The sequence below is a fragment of the Liolophura sinensis genome, chromosome 6 (assembly GCF_032854445.1).
Source record: "Liolophura sinensis isolate JHLJ2023 chromosome 6, CUHK_Ljap_v2, whole genome shotgun sequence".
Taxonomy (NCBI): Eukaryota; Metazoa; Mollusca; class Polyplacophora; order Chitonida; family Chitonidae; genus Liolophura; species Liolophura sinensis.
Genome location: NC_088300.1, coordinates 28450736 through 28474447, shown reverse-complemented (window position 1 = coordinate 28474447; position 23712 = coordinate 28450736). Strand labels below are relative to the sequence as shown.

General features: G+C 40.6%; 1 protein-coding gene across 13 annotated transcripts in view; it reads left to right on the top strand.

Moving 5' to 3' along the window:
* LOC135469264 (matrix metalloproteinase-21-like) overlaps positions 1-17162 on the top strand; it is a 32723-nt gene extending 15561 nt beyond the window's left edge. For 6 of the 13 annotated variants that reach the window (XM_064747866.1, XM_064747870.1, XM_064747872.1 and 3 more), the window contains exons 2-7: positions 8044-8612; positions 9930-10752; positions 12104-12400; positions 12866-13126; positions 13325-13500; positions 13816-17162. In XM_064747866.1, coding sequence (XP_064603936.1) covers positions 8451-8612; positions 9930-10752; positions 12104-12400; positions 12866-13126; positions 13325-13500; positions 13816-14124 — 2028 coding nt within the window. In that variant the 5' untranslated portion in view covers positions 8044-8450 and the 3' untranslated portion in view covers positions 14125-17162. Of the gene's footprint in view, positions 1-408; positions 527-3997; positions 4022-4061; positions 4087-4698; positions 4723-5144; positions 5680-6878; positions 7184-7608; positions 7876-8043; positions 8613-9929; positions 10753-12103; positions 12401-12865; positions 13127-13324; positions 13501-13815 lie in introns of those variants that run through there. The other 7 variants (XM_064747868.1, XM_064747878.1, XM_064747874.1 and 4 more) reach the window with 7 other exon arrangements.
* Positions 17163-23712: the final 6550 nt, after the last annotated feature.

Sequence of the window (23712 nt, the reverse complement as noted above, 5' to 3'; positions counted from 1 at the left end):
GACATTTGGGGGGAAAAAAAGCCGGTGAAGGTAATTAATATTGATGGCAATACATCGGTGCTAGTTTCCCCTCTGTTAAAATATGCGTAGCGCTGTAGATTGGAGCAGATACAAAGTTAGATAGCGTGTTCATAGCGTATACACGATTGTGAAGGTACAGAGAGATGTACGTATAGGTAGGTGTACATAGAAATGCGGTGTATTCAGCGCCAGCTAGATGTGCGCCAGGACAGTACTATACGCCACGTGGGTACTCTGTACAGAGGGAGCTGCTGACATGTCATTCAGGCGGAGACTTTATCTCGTCTTGCCCCTCTCATTTAGGGGAAGGCGTACCGTCCACTCCCGAGGAGCTTCCTAGTGATCATGTTAGACAACCCTGTGTCCACACTTGTCCCTCCTGTGACGATTACCTGGCATCCATGACGGCTCTCCCTACCTCTATAAAACCCCGCGCCCCTCACTGGTTCTCAGCCGCTCCGCCGGGTAGCTAGCTGTTCTCCTCTCCACCCTCCCGGACGCACAGGTAAGGAGGATAAGTGTTAGGATCTTCTGTCTGTTTATAGGTGTCCACCACGGGTGTATCTGCATCTGAGTTTGGTCATCGGTATATAGTGAAGATAGACGACACTATCCGCGTTGATGGACATGTTACACTTAAACTTCTGTGGAAACAAAACTTGTCTGGCCACTATTAACTGTTAATTTATGACAACTAGTGAGGTATGGACCGGTTATATAGCGATATATTTTAACTGGTTGAAGTCAGCTGTAACGCACGTCAATGGTATAATGTAAGGAAGCGCGAAGACTTTCAGGATGTTAAAAATTTTTATCACGGATACTTTGTTACTGTAAGAGATCATTTGTAACAATATCCTATAATCTTACTTGACGAGATTAGTGGTAGTAAAACATTTATACTGTATCAAACGTACTGCAAGAAACTAATATCACTGTTAGAGGTTAACTGTAACAAATCCTAGCTTACACTATAGGGATTGGAGAAGATTTTGAGTATTGCTCAAAATTGCCTTTGCAAACTCTTGCCAATGTCGAGATCGGTTGTAACCCAGTCTTGTCGGTATCAGGTTAAGTTCTGTTAATATACTGTGGTCAATCAGTTGTAACACATCCTGTTGTTAATTAATTAATTAATCTTGGGCATGAATGTACAAACTATATAATCATCGGGGTACGCGTATTGTCATCAAATTGCAATTTGTACGTACATATGTCTGGAACACATCAGAATTTTAAAATGTGTTCTTTAAAAATCGATTTAATTGAACGATTGATCGATATTACGAAACTGTTCTGAAGAATACTACAGCCACGGGGGCATTTATAGGAGATGGTGTAGCATTCAAATAAGATTAGAATGATGTTCACTGGTGAAGATTGTCCAGTTTGAACACGATCTTAATGACAGTCAAAATCGCAAACACAGCTTATCTTCACTCGTAAATATTATTCTCCTGGTGAAAGTATTCAACTAGCACCTATTTACCGTCGAAACGTGTACCGAAGTAAGTCCATAGTAAAATTGCGTGCTGTATCAGGAAAGTATATATAGGGTGCTAAAATTAAGGTCCATGCACTTTTTATGAATCATTAACATGCATAGCTGCGCACAACAATATCATTGCAGTATAAGTGTACATCTGTGTATATTATTCAGCCCATTTAGATCACTATTCCCCAACCCCCTGTAGTTCCTCTCCCATCCCAAGCACAGAATTCACCTCTATCTTACTTGAAAGTTGCCCCCTGTACATTCAGGTAAAACTTTTTCACCGGTATGCTTTCATATTTATAGCCGATGATATAGTAACAACTTATATAACTATTGAACATAGGATACAATCACACTGGGATGTATGCATGCAGTTGAAGTGTGCCTTTTGTGTTTCTTTCTTCTCTCTCATATTATTTTTTTCGTGTTCTTTTTTTTTTCTTAAACATGCAGTCACGCGCAACTTGCACGTATACCCTATTCTCTAAGTCGCCTCCTTCCATATACACTTACACAAACGTTAGCCTTGTAGATGAATACAACACTTAGCTCTATTCCCCCAGTAGTCTTTTTGTGTGTATCCATTGACCTCACACACTGATATGGCTAAAATGGTTGAACTAATCCATCAGGTACCGTATTGCTTGCATTTGAATATTATACTACATTTGGGTTATGTGCGTGTGTACAAAATAAGCGACGAAAGTGCCTGGCGTATTTTTAATTCGTGTAGATCTGAAGCTATAGTATACACGAGAGCTATCATCTGGTATGACACTACAGTTTGATCCCACACACTGGAAGTGTGATCATAGCTGTAACATTAGGTTGTGTGGGCAATAGTTTAAATCGGTCCCCCCGCCCATCATGTACACTTAATCGTGACTGCCAAAAAATTCGTCACAGCGCCCCAATGGTACAATAATCAGTTTCATTCACCAAGGAAAATCTTGCTTCCGCCCATTGTCGACAGATCATTACAAAGCTATTTCGCCTTCTGTATAAGTTCGCATTCCTCATCACTGGTTTTTATATATTCCTTTTAGTGGTCAGGTCGTCATGTAAAACGTCTCTCCCGAGAAGATCGCTACAGCCTTTACATCCAATTTCAGATGTAAGAGTAACAATTCTTTTAGTTTATTTGTATGGCAGTATAACCCAATCTGGCACCTGGCCAACTCACAGGTAGGTCATTCACTATAATGCAACTTTAGTGCAAGGGGAAGGGGTTTAGACACGGATATATTTCTAACCCATGCATAAACATTTCACACATATTTCTATAACTATTATGGCAAGTTGTCCTCTTGAAAACGCAGCGCTATTGTTCACTAACCGCAATCTGCATTGTGTTCTGAACTCTTGTAAGTATTTATGATCCACTTATTAATTCATCATACAGTCTTTATATAAAGTAGCTGTATTGTATTATATGTACTTCTAAGTGGAGACCGCCATATAGTTTGATAAATAAAATAGAGAAATGGCTTAAACGGAATGTCGCTTGAATGGTTATGTATAACTGTTGTAAAACGAAGAGAGAACTACTTTTTATTAGGAATAGAACAAAAGCTTCTGGTATTTAGCGGGCTTATCCTCAGAAGTCATTGTTTTATATAACAAACTCCGATGGAAAATGGTCGGTAGAGAGGGTCTAGTAGTCGGGTATTGAATATACCTGTTACGTATATAAATCATACCGTAATGGCTTTTTGAACTCCATAAGGGTCAAAGATCTCGCTACGTAAATCCTCCCTTCATGTAACATTTTTTATGGCGCTGACCCGGATTCAGGTGTTTTTTTTTTGTTTTTGCATTACTAAACTTATGTTGTATGGGGGGTACCAAGTACTGTTGACTATACATTACATACATCGGTTACCTAGATACACATGCTCGTTGCCTGTATCCCATTAATCGTTTTATTCATTGTCATCATCATCATCTTCATGGATGACTTCTTTTCGTTTTTTGAAATAACAATCTCGGTTATCTCAAAACCCAGGGATTCGTCTATTTCTTGTATAAATCTTTCTGGGCTAGTTCGCCGATGTGTATGCGGACATCTACGAGTCTCGTATACATGGGGTGGACTTGCCATACAGGTAAAAACTCACACATGGACCGGTACAGTTATATCGGTGTATTATTGTTTAGATATTAGTTATATATACAAAAGAAATCTGGGACTGACTTGTCGTCCTGCATGGTACAACTGCATCCTATTAGCGAAACGAGAACAGGCTGACACGAAAGGTTGTCTAACAGCTTCAGTCTGGCCGACCATCTTGGCCTGGACAGACGTTATAATATATAGGCTGTTGATATTGTGTGGTCTCGTGAGAAATGCCAATGACTGTGAAAATATGGTCAAATCTTGTGCATATTGTGGGCTTGTAGAAGTTTTACGGAGGAATGCTGAAGTACCTGCCAGCAAATGTTACGTTTACATTATGGGACTTTTAGTGCTAACAGATGACGTGAATTCTACAACCGTCAATGAAAGTAAGGTGGTTGCACAGGGGGTTGGATCTGCACAGGTTGTCCAGATTTACGATTGTGTAGAGCAGGTACGGTTGCGCTCCGGGTAGGGGTGTGTTCTAATACAACGCACTGATACTGCACGGGAGACCGCCTCGCCTCCCCCTGAGCCGTTCTCCTCTGTAATTCATGTAAATAGAGGTTAAATTGTGGGGATGTATAGGACTATCGTTCTTTTCATTTGTTCCTCTCTAAAACTCATTCACAAGGGATCATTCAAGCGGTGTAACTTTGCTATAAATTTTGCCGGGGTGTATGTGCGCAGTCAGTGATCCATAGAGACAAGATAGAGCTAACCTACAAAAGGCATTTTATGGGCTCTGGGTGCAGATGGTATCGAAACCAACCCAGTTTGCCAACTAAACGTGAATTTTATCGTTGAAATTTTTGGATTTACACTTTGCTCACTTAAACTTTTGACGGAGTTCAGTTTTCCGAGAACTGAGCCAGCGCAATATTGCGTGGACGGAGTCGGATTCAGCCGTGGCGCACCGTTACAAGGTGACATTTCAAATTCCATGTGTTGAACCAAACACAGCTGCTTGATCTGGAGTGTTATTGTGAGTTGCTCCTTGGAAAGATCGGTACACATGGCTAGACCGAACGATAGACAAGTCCCTTACCCCAGGCCAAGCTTTCACAGTTAAGAGACGATCTCAACAACGGTAAGTAGGCACTACCTCAGAGGAATTGAGCGTACAAGAGGTCTGTAGACGAAACAGGGGTCTATTTTGGACAAAGTGTATTGGAGATAGAGGTAGCTTGAGATAGAGGTAGCTTGGTATCTGCGATTGGATGACGCTAGAGAGTGCTCTCTACATCTCTCTTTCTCTCTGTTCTGGACTGACCCCAGCAATTCTCTCTAGACTTCACCCCTCTCTCTCTCTTTCTCCTCCCCTCCTCTATACTTAGTCTCTGTTCACCAGTCAGGCGGCAGCCACTCGATGACTTCTACCCATCGAGACTTCACGCTGATTTGATAACACTGAGAAGATGTATAACTAGCTCGTATTTCTCACTTATACGGGAAATATATAGGCCAAAATCTGGAGAACTTTTGTATCTGAATGTCCGTCGAAAGGTGCCATCAGTAGGGTTTGGGAGTTGAAAACGGATGTAGAAGTGGGAGTGATCATCTCACGGAATGGAAGCCGCCAACCCAGCCCTTTGTTTTTTCTTCTTTTTTCATCATCTTCTTCTTCTGTTGTGAACGAGGAAGCGACTTAAGGGCATTTATGTGGTTAACGGAAGAGTGTGGATGTTGTTTTGGGTCTATTTTTTGTCGCTGCTCCACACGACACGGAAAACGAGGTGTGATCACACCCATGGACAACCAGAGCACTGGCTGCCAGACGGAATCTTTGTGATTTGTACTATAGAGACAGCAGGCAGTGGAGCACCGAGATCTGTGCATCATATGTCAGCTCCCAGCCATAGAGCTAGACAACTCACATATATACACGTTATTTTTAGGGCAGTCTTCAATGTGGTCGTCGCTGGCTGTGTTCTCCACCAACCATGTACCAATCCCTAGGTGGTTGCTCAGATAGCTTTGTTCATGTACCTCTGTCTTTGTGTGCGGAAGATTGGTGCGGATTCACCATGGTCGTCTTCAAGACCACGTAAGATTTTTGCACTGAATATACTCTCCTTTTCCATTTCTCACTTTGCTGAATACTCACAACAGATCGTTTGATAAGGCGAGTTTAGTTTCCTGTTTCCATTTGTGGATAACACTTTATGCGTATTAGTAAATCGTGACTTTTATGAATTGTTCACCTTTTGTTGCCTTGAATGTGTGTCAGTAGTGCAATGTGTGCACTCTGAAAGTGTATTGCCCTGTACACATCGACAATACAATGCTATTTCCGATACAGCAATGGAGGTTTTTTCTTCTCTATAGGTAAACTCTTTTGGGCCAACCTTAAGAAATAACAATAATGTTGCATGGCGATTATGCCTTATTGCAGCCTTGGTATAGTGCGAGCGTCAACTCAACCACAACTGTGCTAGGTTTTGTGTAACGGTTAATAGAGGTTCTGAATCCGCTTTGCCGGAGCAGGTCGCCTCACATTTTGTGTCTCCCTCGCTCTTTGAGGATGTCCAAACATTTAGATACTCCATTCATTCCCCCACAAAGTCACCGAAATTTAATAAGGGACATTCTGTGTCGTAATAAATAATGTCTCGAGTGACAGTTTTGTATTATACATGGACATCAGGATCCATATCTGGATGTTTATGAGTCCTTCTCTTGAAGAGAATGTTAAGGTAATAGCACCACCCACTCTCTGTAGACTGATCCTTCCCGCGATATGAAAGGGACACTGATTTCCGTATCTCAGTCGGCTGAGATTTGACACACATTCCCAGACTGGTCGTATGCTTTCTGACGACGATCAAAAGCCAATCAGGCCCTGATTACTTCGGGCTGGCACGGGTCGGTGTAGGCGTGTGCCTCTGACATGCACACAGCCCCCTATAATAGCTTTAGTATCCATGGGGTTGGTGCAATAAGCTGGCTGTCTGCTTTCTCCGTGGTTGTTGTAACCGTCTGCTTAGTAGTATATACCCGCCGAGCAAGTGGCTGTTAAACTTTGACGTTGTACAGCTCGCTATTATTTGCCGTCTCCACGATTGTTAAAGCAGTCTTCTCATTTGAGGTTGTACTGTAAGCTCGCTATTATTTGTCATCTGCTTGTATGAGGTGATATATTAAGCTGGATATTATTTGCCATATTTGTGGTTGTTGCAGGATTGTGCTTATATTCTTGTGATTGTTAAACTCTGCGGTTGTACAGTAAGATACATGTTTGGCTTCTCATTGGTTGTTATATCAGTCTGCTTATATTCTCGTAGATCCGTGGTTGTTAAACTGTACAATAAGTTTGCTATTTGCCTCGTCCGTGGTTTTGTAGCAGTGAGCTGGTTGCGCAGTAAGTTTGCTATTTGCCTTCTCCTTGGTTTTTGTGGAAATTAACGTATAATCCGATTAGATCAGTGGTTGTTAAACTCATGGGTTGCACTAATGGCCGTCTCCGTGGTTGTTGTAGCAGTCGGCGTATATTCTTGCTGGGTCAATGTTTGGTAAACTTTAATATTGTAATGTAATAGGAGTCGTATTTGGTTTGTATGTAACACTGATGGACGGTTGTTGTACTACGTCTGCTGTACCATGATACAGTTTTTAACGCACAGTTTGTCACGTACAACCAGATACCCACCCTCCAGTTGATTTACGTATCCTTTAATTCTTAGATGCTATGATAAGTGTAATTCAGGTTATGTTACCTGTCTATGTATTTGCAGTGTAATTGGGTGATAACGGGGAACTACATATAGTACTGGCTGTGCATAAACTTTAGCTTTATGGTTTGTTGTAACGATGTAATCTCATGGTGCTATGTGTAGGTGTATCCGCCATGTCCAGTATAAATTAAACATATATCAAGCACGTTTAAAAATAATTCCTTCAACTTTTTCCGTGGCGCGTATACGTCCTACTTTACTAGTCCCGACCGGTGCTATTGGCAATGACAACTGTCTGACACAATTTAATCTTATTACTCGCAACACATGTGTCATGTGGATTCTTAACGCCTAGTTATTATATCACTGGAATCTGCTGGGAAGACTGTCAGCGCAGGCAATCCCTGAATGGTCCAGGCCTCGTCCGGCCGACGCGACGTCAGACCAGAAACTTCTACTTCATATGGGCTGAACGAACGGTTCGACAGCGGAAATTTGCCACTTTCATCCCTGGGGAAATGGCGGTTGTTGACTTCCGAGAGCTCTCGATCGGTCAAAGATCTCCCTACGTAAATTGGTTGACAACTGAATTACTACCGTCCTTATAAGATGTTTACTTATTGGGGGAGTACCTTGGCGTAGTAGTAGTAGTAGAACCTTACGATAAGAGTCTTGGTGTAGACGTTTCTCAGGGTTTCGTAATCGTTTGTTGATTTTCTTATCATATTCCATTTCAGGAAGAAAGGATTAACCATCCAGTGCTCGCCACAACTCGGTTCTGGTTCCTGTACTTAGAGTCTACCATTGCACAACACCACTGGAAACTGGGCGGTGTGCCGCTATAGAATGCCACAGAGAAAACTCATCGTCTTTGGACTGACAGAACTCAATTTCCTATTATCAGATTTCACTCACGTTAAAATATAAACGAACTGCATTGTGGGGTTAGTACGGAGATAGGAGACCTTCCCTTGTGCTGTTTGGAGGAACTAGGAAAACTGTTTAAAAGGAACTCTTTCGTGCTGCGGTCCGTATACAGTCAGGGCTAACAGACGACCAACAGGGGATACAACAAGTCCCTAATGCTATTTGTACATTCCCACTGATTCAGACTATAGCCATCGCCAATAAATCCCCGGCAAGAATGGCCATACAGCTGCTACACATTGTGTACTACTTGTCCTGTTTGTGTTTAGCCATCGTCCCCCTCCAGGCGGAACAGTTTTTCCGCGGAAGAATCCACCAAGACCAAAGTGTGTTCCAAAACGCCAGAGTCTACACCGTTAGGAACTCTCATGATGCCATGGTAAGTCTCTCCCAGAACTGAAATATCCTTTTCCCTTTTTTCACAAAAATCATGAAAGTTGCTGTTAAAATGTCTCAGTGTAAATTTTATATCAGAAGTTCAGTTGTGCTGGATGCCGAATCGCCTCCATGCATCTTAGAGGCACGACATGTCACAGGGTTTCGGGCCAAACCTAATCCAGATGCAGGTAATTACCGTACGCTCGAGGTGATAGCATGTTGCCCGCGACAACAACAAAAGCACTAGGTTGACATTCACGTGTCCGTCCACATATTCCTGCGTTGTTGTTTTAAATTCCTGTTGACAATCGTCTGCTTTGTATCGAGACTGGGAATGTGCTAATCTAACGAGTAACGACCTTGTAACGGCCGACTGTACTCAGGTCGGGCTATGTTATCAGGATATCACCTTTATTGGCACCACTCACACTTCTGAGTTCGGGTCACTGACTAGGGCTAATGCGTGTTATTCCGTTGGACCACCCATATCTGGATTCCAATCAGGCTTGTACTAGGCACCATACACGCTGTAGTTGATGATTCTTGAGGTCTTTTCTGGCTTATAACGCTAAAACATTGTTCTCACCTCAGCTGATCAGTTCCTTACCAATGAAGTCGTAGGCTCGAATCCAACTATGTCTAATTCGGCTGAAGTTTTACTTCTGTGTGATTTTCTACTTTCTCTTCGGTTTCCTGCACCCAAAATTCTGGCAGGTGTCGAAAAATTTAAAATTAATTGCGTTTTCGGCGTTATGAAAAGTAATAAATAAATAAATAACATAAATAAATAATAAATATAATGACGGTATTCGGTTCAAATACTAAACAAAATGTACAGAAAATGTTCTAAAATTGAATCCGGCTTACATTGATTCTTCAGTTTTATGTGGGTTTATTTTTCACTCATTTCCCCCCCCCCCCCCCCCCGATGACCGTCGAGTTAGCCAAGAATTCATTATGTTTAAAAGAATGTGTCAATCATTTACTCTCTTACAGATGCTTAAAGTCATTGCAGTCGTTGGTGGGAAATGGTGTCAAATTAAAGCTGGCGTGATTTTGGCTTCCGTTTGTGTTACAGACACAATTTCCAATTAACGGACGTCCACTGTTTGTTCCTTTGTTCGTTGTAACACATTACGATTGTCATTAAGTCCAGCTTATACAGCAGGCAATTTGAGTGAATTATCCTTTCTTCCTCTTCTTTTTGGAGTGAAATCATTTTGCTCGGTATTTAATTTATTAATTTATAGGCATTCAATTTGCAGTCTTTGCAGTCGTTAAAAAATCGATCGCTGAACTGATTGTTCTACTTTTACAGCAACAGTTGGAAAAATATGGCTATCTGAAATGTAAAATTCGTCGTCGGAAGCGCCAGGCCCCGTTCCCTGGGGTAATATCGGAGTCGCATGGGTCGGACTCTCGGATGGGAGTTGTCCCCGGGGCGGTGGTGACAGAAGAAGAGGGACAGGAGGTGATCTGTAACAACACCCAGTTACGGGAGGGCATCATCCGCTACCAGAATAAATATCAACTTAACTTAACGGGAGTTCTCGACGACGACACGTTACGGTTCATGAGCAACTCTCGGTGTGGCAATAAAGACAGTGAGACAGAACTTGTCAACCCCGACATGCATGACCCAGGTCCGTTAACGGACGAGGGGAGGAATGACTCGACTAGGAGCAAGAGAAGCGTCCGAGGCACCCCAGTGGAAGCTACTTCAGAGGAGGTGAAAAACACGCGGTTATGGCGAAGGTCCACTGGCGATTCCAAGCTGATGCAGGTTATAGCGCCGAGAAAAGTGAAGACGACATTAGAGCGGAGGCAGGAAATGCTGCAGGAGTATTTGGATCAGTACTCCCACGAAGACCCCATTATCTATAAACCCGTCACGGATCAAGAAAGGCAGAAGAGGTCTATAGTGGTCAACAACAGGACAGGAGCAGCGCAAATGTTCAAAAAGAAGATTTTAAAATGGCGTCTGTTGAACTCTGGCTACAGCACGCGCATTCCGGTGAACGACCAGCGAGCCACGATCCACTTGGCCTTCCGGATGTGGAGTGAGGTGATCCCGCTCAAGTTTAAAGAGGACACTCTCAGTGATATCCGAGAGATCGACATAGAAATAGCCTTTGGTAGAGGTAAGTGAAAGCACGTTCTGGTAAAAGGCTGCATTCCTTGCCTGAGCATTTCAACCGGTTAAAACTTAGTGAGAGTAATGGGATAGTGGGAATAATGTAACAGCTCTTCATGTCTCTGCTATACATTTTGTGCAGCGTCCCAAATTTTAAACTGAACACGTGTGATGAATTTTCAAGAATTCAGTACATAAAAATCTACAACTGCGCTACAATATATACCTTTATGATTTCCTTTGTTAAAGGTTTGTGTTCGGTTAGAACATGGTATAGTTTTGGTAACGCTCTTATCGTGGTGTCAGATATTAGGATATGAACCGTATAGCCTTGGTCAAAAATAAACAAAAAATTATTTCTAAAACAGCTTTCTAAAAAGCAACAAAGAGGTAATTACTGATAGAGAAAATTACCCTCTTTAATATATAAAAGACTCCAATATAGGTAAAACCAAAGCAGTGACGACAGGTATTTGACAAGTGGTCTCATATATTAGCTGATAAACACGACCTCTCGTCGTGCGTAGGGTTTTATTCTAACTGTTCAATGACTTTTGCATCACCATGTAGAGAATGTTTACCAGTGTTACCGTCCTTAATGTTTTTATAGCATTAATGCCATTTTACCTGAAGATTTCCCTCTACAAATTTGTTATTTTCGTACCTTTGATCTAGGCCTAACATCCCTGTAGTACATTGTACCGCAGTAATATGTCTCACTATGTACAGATTATATTTTGCCTTTAAGTTTGCTATTTTTGTAGAGGCTGAATCGTGTCGCTTGATTTTAGTTAAAACCGCTTAGGGTCCAGCGATTGATTTATTTCATTGTTGTTTAACGCCATTCTCAAGAATTTTTCACTTAAAACCGATCACGTTTGTTTTTCAATTTAATGGAAAGAACGAGGCGCTGGTTCAAACCCTGCCTTGGACATGGAATTTGCAGATTCGTACTGTCCGTGGGCCTCTGTTTAGATACCATATTGGTGAATGACAAGTGGTCTTCAAGGACTGTTAGGCACCAGACACGGCCACATGAGCCATGTCGACCGTTTGCCACGGTCACCAAGGCACACGATCAGTGAGAATGAGTGTCAGGGCGATTGCATTAAGACCTCACTGTATTAAGTGGACACAGGCTGAAATTTATTTATTTTTTTAAGTTTTTTTATTACATTTTTAATGACAGGTTCACATATTTTGACCCAGATATATTTCAAATCATTTTTAAACTATCCCATGCATCATTTTTGACGGTTTTTGTTTTGTTTATATACAGTGTAATCGGATTAAAATTGTTATTATTACATATTATATTATCGGTATGAGTGTAAAAAGCATCTCCATTTGTTCATCAGGCACGCATCAGAATTGCCCAAAGAGGTTCGACGGCAGTGGTGGAGAAGTGGCACACTCTTGGCATGCTGGCAATGTCCACTTTGATGACGAGGAAAACTACAAATCCATCAACACTTACACAGAAGACGGCCTCTACCTGCTAAAGGTTGCTGTTCATGAAATAGGTCACGTGTTAGGCCTGGCTCACACCAACAAATCCTATTCCATTATGTACGCCATCTACCACAAGCACTTTTCACCTAAGCCAAACTTTGAGTTAGGATGGGAGGATCGCAAGGAAATCCAGAAATTGTACGGTGGGTTGACCATAGTTAACAGAATTGAAATGGAATAATGGGACGTGTTTTGCCTTATTGGGCCACTAGAAATCTGAGAAATTCGCTGGTTTATTCATTTGTAAAAATGAAACTGAAAGTAAACAAAACTTTCCTCAAAGCCATGACGTTAATTTAAGTGATCAATCTCTTCGAGCGCCATGGTATCTCTCTCAGCACAGTTCGTATGTACAATAGTGATAATCCCGTGTAACTGTTTTTTGACTTGGTTGTTTACAACGATCTTTCTGTCGTTGGCCTTGCTCTGTAGGATAATACATTAGTGACGACGGGCGCTATATTCTTGACATGTTTTTCTGTGCTAACTAAACACCCACGCCGCTGCTGTGGTATATCTTGAAGTTTCCGCTACGATCCCGCGTACTAGTCATATATTACTTCTCTTTCATGTTTGTATAACCACTATTCTAATTGCCTTCTGTTTAGGTGTCTGCAAAGGTTCCTTCAATGTTGTCTTTGACTGGGTACGGAAAAGGGCAAATAGCCAGTTTATTTACAACACCTTCTTCTTCCGTGGGAACCGTTTCTGGATGTACGAGAACCACGCCAATAGAACCCGCTTCGGGGATCCACAATTTATCCCGGATAAGTGGAAACAGTTACCAGGAAACCTGGATGCCTACGTGCACGTCTGGTATTACTCCCATCGAACATCCTCTGTCATAAACGAAGCATTTTTCTTCAAAGGTATGCTCTTTTTTTATGTTTCAAACAAATTTCCGATCTTGTACACTTTGTTGTTTGATTGTTTAGTCTTTCTAGTTAAGGTAATAATGATTTTATTCTTGAATAAAATACAAATAATGTATCAGAACACGTTGTCCTTAAATTATGCCCAAATACTTTTGGTTGACAAATGTGGAAATTGACTCTTGTTCCTTATAGGTGAAGAATACTTCAAGTTTGATAGCGACAAAGGCGAAGTTGTGGATGGGTTTCCCCATTCGATCAGGGCGGATTTCCCAGCCAAGAACTCATCTTCGGAGGCGATTCCTGTTAACGTTGACTCGGTCTTCTTCGATATGAGGGACAAGAATATCTACTTCTTCAAAGGAGAATGGGTGTGTGTTGAATTCTGCACAAATTTGTGGTGTACAGGAATTATCCTTTCTGTTACGGGAAGGGAAATTTTCAGTTTTGTCACTTTATGTTAATATTCATACATTCTTGCATTTTAAAGTATAAGAGTACGGTATATACCAGAGTATGGTCACATTGTTATGTTTGCAGTATGTCAGTTCATATTTTCTAGCTTGTAATACTGCTCTTAGCCTATTCCCATGGTGCAAGGTTGTGAGAGGAGGCCATACTTAACTTCCCCTATTCGACTAAGTATTTAGATATAAAGACTTGAATATTTGGTTTTCTCTCCATAGGTATACGTCTTTGACCCGAAGGCTGTTGACGAGGACTATGGATGCTGTGTACGGAAAGTTCGCATCCAGGACGAGTACCCAGCCTACGAGGGCGAGCTCGGCTTGCCGGCAAACTTGGACTCTGTGTATTATTCCTACAAAGATTACTCCATGTACTTCATTAAGGGGGAAGACGTGTGGAAAAACATGCTATTTACACCCAGAGACAAGGTCATCCAGAACAAGGTCATGTACATTGGCAAGTGGTACCAGAAGTGGTACGATATTTGCGACTGGATTTCTGAAACGCCTGGGTTTGGAGTGGTGTAGGAACTGCTAGGGCGACGATAGTGTCCACGACAAGCTCATAGTAGTGGTAAAAGACTCACACAAGGCTTCACACTATGGACACGCATTCGTGCAGAAGCTCCTGTGGAATTTCATTCAGTATTGGATAGCTAGCTCCCTATTATTTCAGCATATCAGACATTTGTCCTCCAGTTTTGTTTAGCTATGTAGATTTTTTTGTGTTCGACAAAAACACTTTGAAAGTGTGTGGCTAGTAAATTCACCGTGTCTTGCCTGTGTCCCTTGGCCATGTATTCGTCCATTTCCGTGAAAGGTCACATTTGTTTGGGCTGTGAATGCTATCAGCGGGCTGATGCAAAGCTCAATTTCCTTTCTTTAATTATTTAATATTTGGTGGTGTTCTTCGTTCGTCCCAGAGGTACTGTAGGAGTTCGGCCAGCAGAAGGCAAGGCCATCGATTTGCTTCAGGAGATCAAGTATTCAGATGCATATAGATTTATTTTTGTATAGGCCGAAAGGGCAAAGGTGTAAAAAATGCTGCTCACGATGTATTATATTCTGTCCAATGTGCTGATTACTCTCCTGTGACTGGTTGATGGCGGACGGTAGGGGACGAATCGTTGTGGTGACTCGGACTGATGTTAAAAGGACGATTCCATGTTCTAGGTTATCCACCCAAACCCTGCTGTTTTGTTGCCTGTTTCCCGATCGCTTTTTGATGTATTTTGTTTTTAGTATCCACCGTCTTAGTTTTTGCTCACAACATTTTCATTATCATGTTATCATTATTTAACTGACGGTTGGAGAAGCTAGTTGTAATGACTTTCATTTCCCAATAGCACTGACGCACTTAATTCAGATATGCCAAAGATTTGCTCGGATGCAGAGTTTACTTTACTTGTATGTCGTTGTTATTGTTTCTTGAGTCATGGGTTGTCCTAGCGGAAGATGGTATTTGTGAATTTGCAGATTCACACTATGGACAATCACGTTGATAATAAGCTGTGTGTGAGCGATTTGTAAGTATTCCGTATGAGGGTGTACATAGCTGTATCTGTCATACGGGCTACCAATAATAGCATTTACTCCAATACTTAACCTTATAGAACGTTGATGTTCACTAACCGATGATGTGTATTTACAATTATATTATAAATGTTTCTGTACTCTGTGATGGTTATATCAGAATGACGCTATTAATTGAGCTTGCAAGCCGTACACAATTTTGACAATTTTGTTTAAAGAAACATAGTTGAAGAACCATACACGCACTGTAGTTCCAAAAATTTCAGTAGAGTTAATACTAAGTGCGGTCTTGGTAGTTCTGAAACATACCTATGGGCTGAGATGAGTTTAAGAGCTGGTTATACTAATAGTTAAACGACCATCCGGCATGTAATTACCATTATGATTACGTTATGGCCTCCAGTCATATGGAATCCGTATGGCCCACATGGTCACCGATTTGATTACGAATTTCTCTCACGCCTTGATAAAACATTGTTGTTTGTATCGCCTTAGCTTTCTGTGTATTTGTTCTACCAAATTTATCAATAATACTTTTCAAATTTTTCAAAATCTTTATATCGTATGGTGCATTCTCTGTGGTGGTCTTCTTTTGTAAGTGTGCAGTCATTGTGTAACATCATGTGTTGTTGAGCCTCGATGCTTAACCTTGTAATGTTCATAGGATCGGCCAAAATATTGGCTGTATCTATGTAAATGTAGATATCATACTGGGGCCATGGTGTTTAAATAGCCCTAACTATACTTCGCAAACGGCTTATACGCGTGGTGTTCTTGTTTTGTACCATCTTTATATATTTGGCGTATTTTACCAGACGATAGATGAATATATATGTATTAACGTGCATTTACATTATCTGGAGTAACATATTGACAGCACATGTCTTGTATTAGTCCCTTTAAATAATTGGCCCTTTTTCCCTCATAATACACGAAAAAGACCCCTTCAGTTGTGGAAATGGTGCCACTCCACATGCTTTGTAACTTTTATGCTCGGTAGAGATTCTTCTTAAGATTTACATATCCCTCCAAAAAGGTGGGTTAAATTTGGAATGATATCGCAACTAAGAAACCAAGTTGTGGCCCAATTTATAGTCTTTCTGTTGCAGATTACACCAGAACCATATGCACGTTTATATGTAGCAATACACTACGTGTAGGTTGGGCTGGTTTATATGGTTTTTATACTGTTGCAAATATAGACTTGCGATGCTACCAATACTGCCCGAACGGTTTGTCGTAGACAACATAACAATTTACACTAACCACCCCCCCCCCCAATAACCACGTAAACTGTTCCACTAGTCCTCTTGCAGGAAGTCTTTTTTTTTTTTTTTTTTTTTGCCGAATCCATTGTCTTGTCATAAGGCCATTCCTTTATTAACAGAAAAGACCGATTTAGTCGTCAATTCTTTCTATCGCTTGAAAGCTGATGCGTTTGGTGTCGGCATTTCTAGTACAGGAGATCGGTCGGACGTCCACTGTTTCCTGAATGCCAGCAGACACTACTTTGTGTTGTAGATAAACCCTTAGAAGAGAGCTCTATACGTATAAGTATTTGTCAGTATATGTATATGGCGCGTGAGGTGAACATTTCGGGTCGAATACTATTTATCCAACTGGCTTTTACTAGAACAAATAGACTCATAATTTCATGTAGTAGTCCTTGTCGCCAATATAATTTATATATTTGTTGTTATAGTGGCCAAGTACCAAATGTACATTTGAATGGAAACCCCTATTTATAATAAAGGCTAGTCGTCAGTGGTGTACCCGGTAAAGCTTGGCCTTGCTGTGACTAGTCCTTGTCTACATAGTTCAGCCTCTAGTCGGGGTAGAGACCCTGTAGTAGTTGCCGACAAAAGGTGATGTGTGTCCCAGCACTAAATGCCTAGCAATGGTTCTAGTCCTAGTTATGTATCCTAACCGCTTCCATATCGCCATTTTGTATCTCAGTCGTTTGTAATAAAAACCAATACGAACCGTACTGCAAATGATTCCCTGTGCAAGGAAATAAATCTTGATTTGTTGCCAGAATGAAAATGCGTGTTGTTTGTTCTTCGATTGCGGGTAATTGATGTTAAGTGGGTTCCTTTCTGTACGCTGTCTGCGTATCTTTGGTTACGCAGACCTGTTGAGGTACTAAGTAGTCAAAACCGCTTTGCACAGGATTTAGTATGGATTCGTCTCGCAAAGATAACGTACAGCTAGACAAATCGCAAACTCGTGATAATGTCTCGTTTATTTAAAACATTTTTTTCATCTGTTTTCCATGCTACTGATCAGTCCAACTAAGAATGGCCCTTACATGATCCTATACGGTAAATACTCTATCATGTTCCTATAGACACTGTAAATGTTCCTTCATTGCACACAGCTAATGTTCTATCATGATACTGAACACAGCATACTGCACACAGTTAATGTTCTATCATGATACTAATCACAGCATACTGCACACAGCTAATGTTCTATCATGATACTACACACAGCATACTGCACACGAGTAATGTTCTATCATGATATTGAACACATCATACTGCACACAGCTAATGCTCTATCATGATACTGAACACAGCATACTGCACACGAGTAATGTTCTATCATGATATTGAACACATCATACCGCACACAGCTAATGCTCCAACTTGCTACTTCACACAGTTAATGTCCATCTTGGTACTACAGAGAACTAATGTTCCGTCGTGATACTGCACACAGCTGATGCTCGATCAGAATCCTGAACACAACGTTTACCCTGATGGAATCCGAAATGACATAACTTCCCTTCCTAATTTTGCACAGAGCGCAGAATCAGTTCTGATTTGGCATCATGATCACGTTATTTTAACCACATTTGTAGTCTTGATCACAACTGGAATCCAGATCACGAGTCATCATTCACATTTAGTCATGATCATATTTGAAACCCTGATTATATGTGAAGTCTTCATCAAATCTGAAATCTTCATCACATTAAGAATCTTCATCACATTTGGAATCCTGATAGAAATGTTGATCACCTTGGATAAGGTTGGAATCCTGATTACCTGTGGAACCTGATCAGATGCATGTGGAGTATTGATCACATTTGTAGTCCTGATCACTTTGAATCACCTTGGAGATCTAACACCTTTGGAATCATGATTACATTTGGAACTTGATATTTGGAGTCGATATCATGGCGTGAATCTGTGTATTACATTACGGTGTAACAGTCACACAAGAACATTATTTATGGTATTGACTCCATGTTCAGTGGAAGTATAGAGTATAAATCATGCCAAATTTGGGGTTGACCTAGTACAATATGGCCTGTTTAGAACTTCATAATATAGCTACCAATACAAACGTCCATTTGACGATCTTCTGCGAATATCACGACCCTGATGGTAACCTGCATGTATAGATATATTAGTAAATACAACGACATTCACATCCACACGGCTGTGAATCGTGGTATCAGTGTCTAATATGGAAATGAAGACATGACATCTTAAATGAAAGAGCGAGGTTGGGATATGGGTTGTGAAGATGATGTCAACTGCAAACATTGGAATGTGAAGACGATGTCAATTGTAAACAATGGAATAGGAAGACAATGTCAGTTGTAAATAATGGAATATGAAGACGATGTCAGTAGACAACACTGAAGTAAAAAGACGATGTTAACATGAAACATACCAAAGGTTTTGAAAATGGTGCTTGTTGCTTCATCGCTTGAGGCTCAGCAATGAGATGTTAGAGCAAGGAAACAAGACTTGGTAGCCCCGGTGTCTATATAATGTGACTTGGCTTCATAGACTTACGTTGCCACACGAAGACACAGTACATACACACACAAACCCATTGACTCCTCGTCGCCATATGGCGTAAAAACCAACTGATAGTTACATTCATACATTCAACACTGAAGAATGGACTGTGAAGGCTGATTCAGTAGTGGGCAATGGGATGTGAAGATGATGTCAAAAGTCAACAGTTGTACGTGAAGGCAACAATGGAATGTGACGAATACAGAGATAGTCGCTAATTATGATGGAAAGTGCATGTCGCCAACCGCAGTCAATAAAACAAAGAAAAGCTATTGCAATCAATAATAAAAGCCAAAATGAAAATAGCAGTGGTAATCAGCCGTAATAAATTATAAAGAAAAGGAAAATAGAGAAATGCAGATATTTCAGAAATTCATTGAATGTTACATACATTTACGTGCATTGATATAAAGCCATCGAATGGAGACAGAAAGCGGTGTCGTATTATGATCCATTCACAAGATGCGATTTGTCGCGACGACTCGTCCAATTCGAGAAGATGAATGCAGTTACGATAGCATGAAATATCATGTCCAGTTTGGGTTCGATGAGACGAATTCAACGACAATTTCACGCGGCTTTCAGCGTTCACTCTGAGCGATTTGTGGAATTCTGTAACTCTGTGGGATTCTACAAACCCTGTGAAAATCGATACGACTTATCTCACCATATGTACGCCGCCTAAAGTTTGTTTGAGGCAATTGCCGAAATCATATTAAACATGACAGCATTAATAAAGACATATAGTGGATGCGAATAACATAAAACGTATATAGAAGTCGAAAAAAGTTGAGTTGAAAAAAAAAAACGGGTAAGTACTGTCCGCAAGTTTGAAACGTTGATGTTGTACTAGCGATTTGTAGTATGACATAAAGATTTGGTTGTCTTCCATTCATAAATCATAGTCCTGCTAGACCCGAGCATGGGAGTATTAACAATGAAATACGTCCTTATAAACATTTTAATAGGCCGGAAAGGCTGTCGAGGGTTAAAGTCGTGTTGTGCCTTTGAGCTGCCAATACAGATTCTCCATACATCTATTGGGAAGGATGTCCTCAAGTGGGGCGTGATAGAAATAAACGGGATAAATATATCAGGTTAAAGTATACGTCCATCCCTGAGACTGCTTATAAGCCAGTATTTATGTTAATAATACCTCACGCAAGATTCTGATAAGGTTCACTCAACGGAAATTAATTTTCTCAGTAGTTGTAATCAGCTAAGTCCTCTATCTTTGAGCTCGTGGACTTTGCTGAAGTTATTTTGGCAATAAATGTGACCTGCCAACAGTATTGCTACCTTATAGTCCCATAATACGCGATACACAACCACAGTTTCCAATTATACACTGAACGTTTTGCAGGCACATCGCTTGGACGGTTCCTAATACAGGACATTTGATATATACGTGCACACTGGAAGGTGTTATACGAAATAGACAATGATTTCAACAACAGTAGAACTAATCTTAAATTTATGGCTTGAATGAACACGGTATATAGGTTAGTTACAAACACGCCGCTTACAACGTAAACTGTTATACAGGGGAGAGTATAAATGTGGCGGCATTGCAAACTTTTTTTGACGTGTAAATTTTTCTACAAGATACATGTATGCCGTGTTGCCTTCATTTCCACATGCATGCAATTTTGCCCAGTACAAAAAACCATTGAATAAAATAAATTAATATGTATATTGTATGAAAAACATTTCAGTTCAAGTTGATTGTGAATGACGGATCCATTTTTGAAGAGAACTAAAGTTTGTCCATTATTGCTTGATTTCCTGTGAGTGATAGCAATGACATGTCATGAAATGACGACACCCTTCTCTAACTTGGAGCTTCAGGTGAGTAAGGAGGCAGGATCAGGCACAATGGAGGAAGGGATCAGAGCAAAGTGGGCTCGTCGTCTGCCAGTCGTCCGAACTCTAATCCGGGCGACAGTAGTCACATCATGTCAGTGAAAACTAACAGTTGACTAACGTAATGTCGAGAGTTTGTACAAGAAATTAAAGTAGTATTGAGCCGAGCATTCCCGTCCGGTGAAACACCCATTGCATTGTTCTGAGCGGATTACAAAACTCCGCGTCACTTCACATCGGATTTCCAGCGTCACTTCACACCGGATTTCCAACGTCTCTTCCACGTTGTATAGGTAACCACTGTTACTTTTAGGCGTCACACTGTGTACAGAGGCGTCCTCATTCATCTGTGGGTTGCCTTTATAATACAAATACGCGCACAAATTGTAACTTACTGGTGGTCATTCATTTATGGTTGATGAGGCTGCACATTTTAGACCTGTTTCGTTACAGAGGATACTCTTATTGAGCCAGTTGAAAGTTATATTAAAAAAAAAATAACTGGAAAATAACTTCCCTTCTCTGATTCTTGATGCAAGTCCATGAGCAAGGTTTGGCACATATATGTCGTTCATAATAAATGGGTGAATGCATGCAGATGTGAGATATGTGTATAAAGCCATGAGTTCCTAGCTACAGGCCAGTTATTTGAGAAATCTAAAAAAAATTTCCAGATATGTGGAAATAGGCCTATGTATTTCAGATATCTTGAATTCATTTCGACATTTCTGGAGATCTTGTCAAGATGTCTGAATTCGTATAAAGCTAGCTCTATCTAGAATAAATTATGTCCCACACATATCACATAAAACAATTGTGTATAGACATGAGTTTTTTCTTTGGCTGATATGTCGAAATGAATTGCAAATATCTAAATTAACGTTAACTTGACATATCTCGAATTCTTTCTCCATAATATTCGAAGAAAACTGATCCTCCTCAAATGTTTTACAATGCATAGTTTTCTGGACTGTACTTCAATCCTCCAGACCTCCTCTTAAGGAACGGAAGGATAAGTGCAATATCTTCAATACGGTATCATTTCTGATATTTGTCGCTCTTATAGCGGAATTCTTTTCAACGAGAAATATTAAAATGATTTCCATGCAATGATAGGAAATGATTTGTGATGTCTGACTTATATGGCAGGCTTGATTTTAAGATGTCTGGAAATGTTTTCGACAAATATTTTAATAAATCGTCAAATCGGTATGGTATATATGCTGGAAGCTACTGCATTTGTTGTCGTTTACATTTTTAATTCAAACTTTGTATGCTATACGTTTGACAGTTGCACGGTTATGGAGGGTATGTCAATAAAACCCTAAAAGAGCTAAATTGACAAATTGCCGTATTTTAAAGGTACGCGTGACCATTTGCGCTGTAGCCGCTGCTCTGGCTTTACTTTCCATGATATAGTCTTTTTATGATATGTAGAAATGCGACGTACGCTGATAGATAGGGGAAAAGAACGTGTATTGATTACACCGTTGCCCTGCTTAGTGGTGTTATGAAGGCAGTGACGAATTATTTATAATGCCATGCACCGTTATCGCTTGCCAACAGTTCTTTGGTTGTGATACCGTGATCGGCATTGGTGATTCCATATTTGGGCACGACACGGGATATGCTAACGTGTTTACTTGGCTAGGTTGATGTCAGTGAGAGACCAGCTATAAGTTCGAATCCAGCAGACCTTAACAAATGTGACATGTCACATGTCAAATGTGACATGTATGAATCTAGCCCGATGTAAGACCGATTTCGAAATGAAGCTCGTATTAGAGACAGGACGCCAGGCCTGTGCCAGAAAGAAAACAATGTGGTATGAAAGAGGACGTAACATTCCAGATTTTTATGCCAGATGTGCGCAAATTTCGGTGAAAAAGTAAAACGAGACGCCAGGCGTATGCCTGATTTGGAAATCAAAGAGGTACAAAAATACAGGACACAAAATGTGTGTTAGAATTAAAATCATGATGTTGAGGGCGTGGCATCCTCCTTCTATCCCCCAGTATTGGCCAGCAAGTATTTAAATATTTCATTTGATTAAGTCGTGCTCGTACTATACTTTATCGTATATATCAGATACACTTTCCTCTGTTTTTTCGGTCAACTACTACGCTCATACCCCAGACTTCAACCTAAAAGTATACCAACTTCATTTCAACTGTCAATTATAGAATATCTCATATATTACTCGTTTAAAACATAAATGTTTATATATGCCACATATGCTCGAGGCCTTCTATTATCGTTTATTTATGCCACAAAAAAACCAAAAACAACTCACTAAAGCAATTTACTGAACCTAGTAGGAAGTTTCGTAAAACAGGTGCCTGGGTTGCACGTGATTTATGAGTTTTAGTTTAATAATATTTACGTCTTGTAGTTGACGTGGAGTGTCGGTTTATTTTCTGTAATAACGTCTTTTCATTATAACATATTTGTCGAACGGCTGTAATTTACACGTGTTTTCTTTACCAGTTCTCACACCACAGTGAAGTAGGGTGCATACATCCCTTAAGTCGAGGCTTTAAGTCGCATCACGGGGGGATCGTAACAGTCGGCAGGCACGTAGTAATCCGGTGTCAGGCTACACAACGGGATGGGAATAGGGGCATGTATAAGCTGTCAGTGGAGATCGTCAATCGAGCCTCTGACGTAAAGAGGTCTGTTTGCCCCCAGGTATCGCCTTACAGCAGCCTGTCCGAGGTTTCTGAGGCGTAAGACAAGAAGTTAAGGACGGTGGCTGTCCTATAATAAGTGTACTCCGATAAGGCTCTGAACCCAAGGTGTCGAGCGATAGACGTTCTTAAGGTGCTTTAAAATATAACACTGTTTATCAATGAAATGATATCTGGTTGAACGAGTGTCAAACTAAACAGTGCCATTCTTCCTCGAC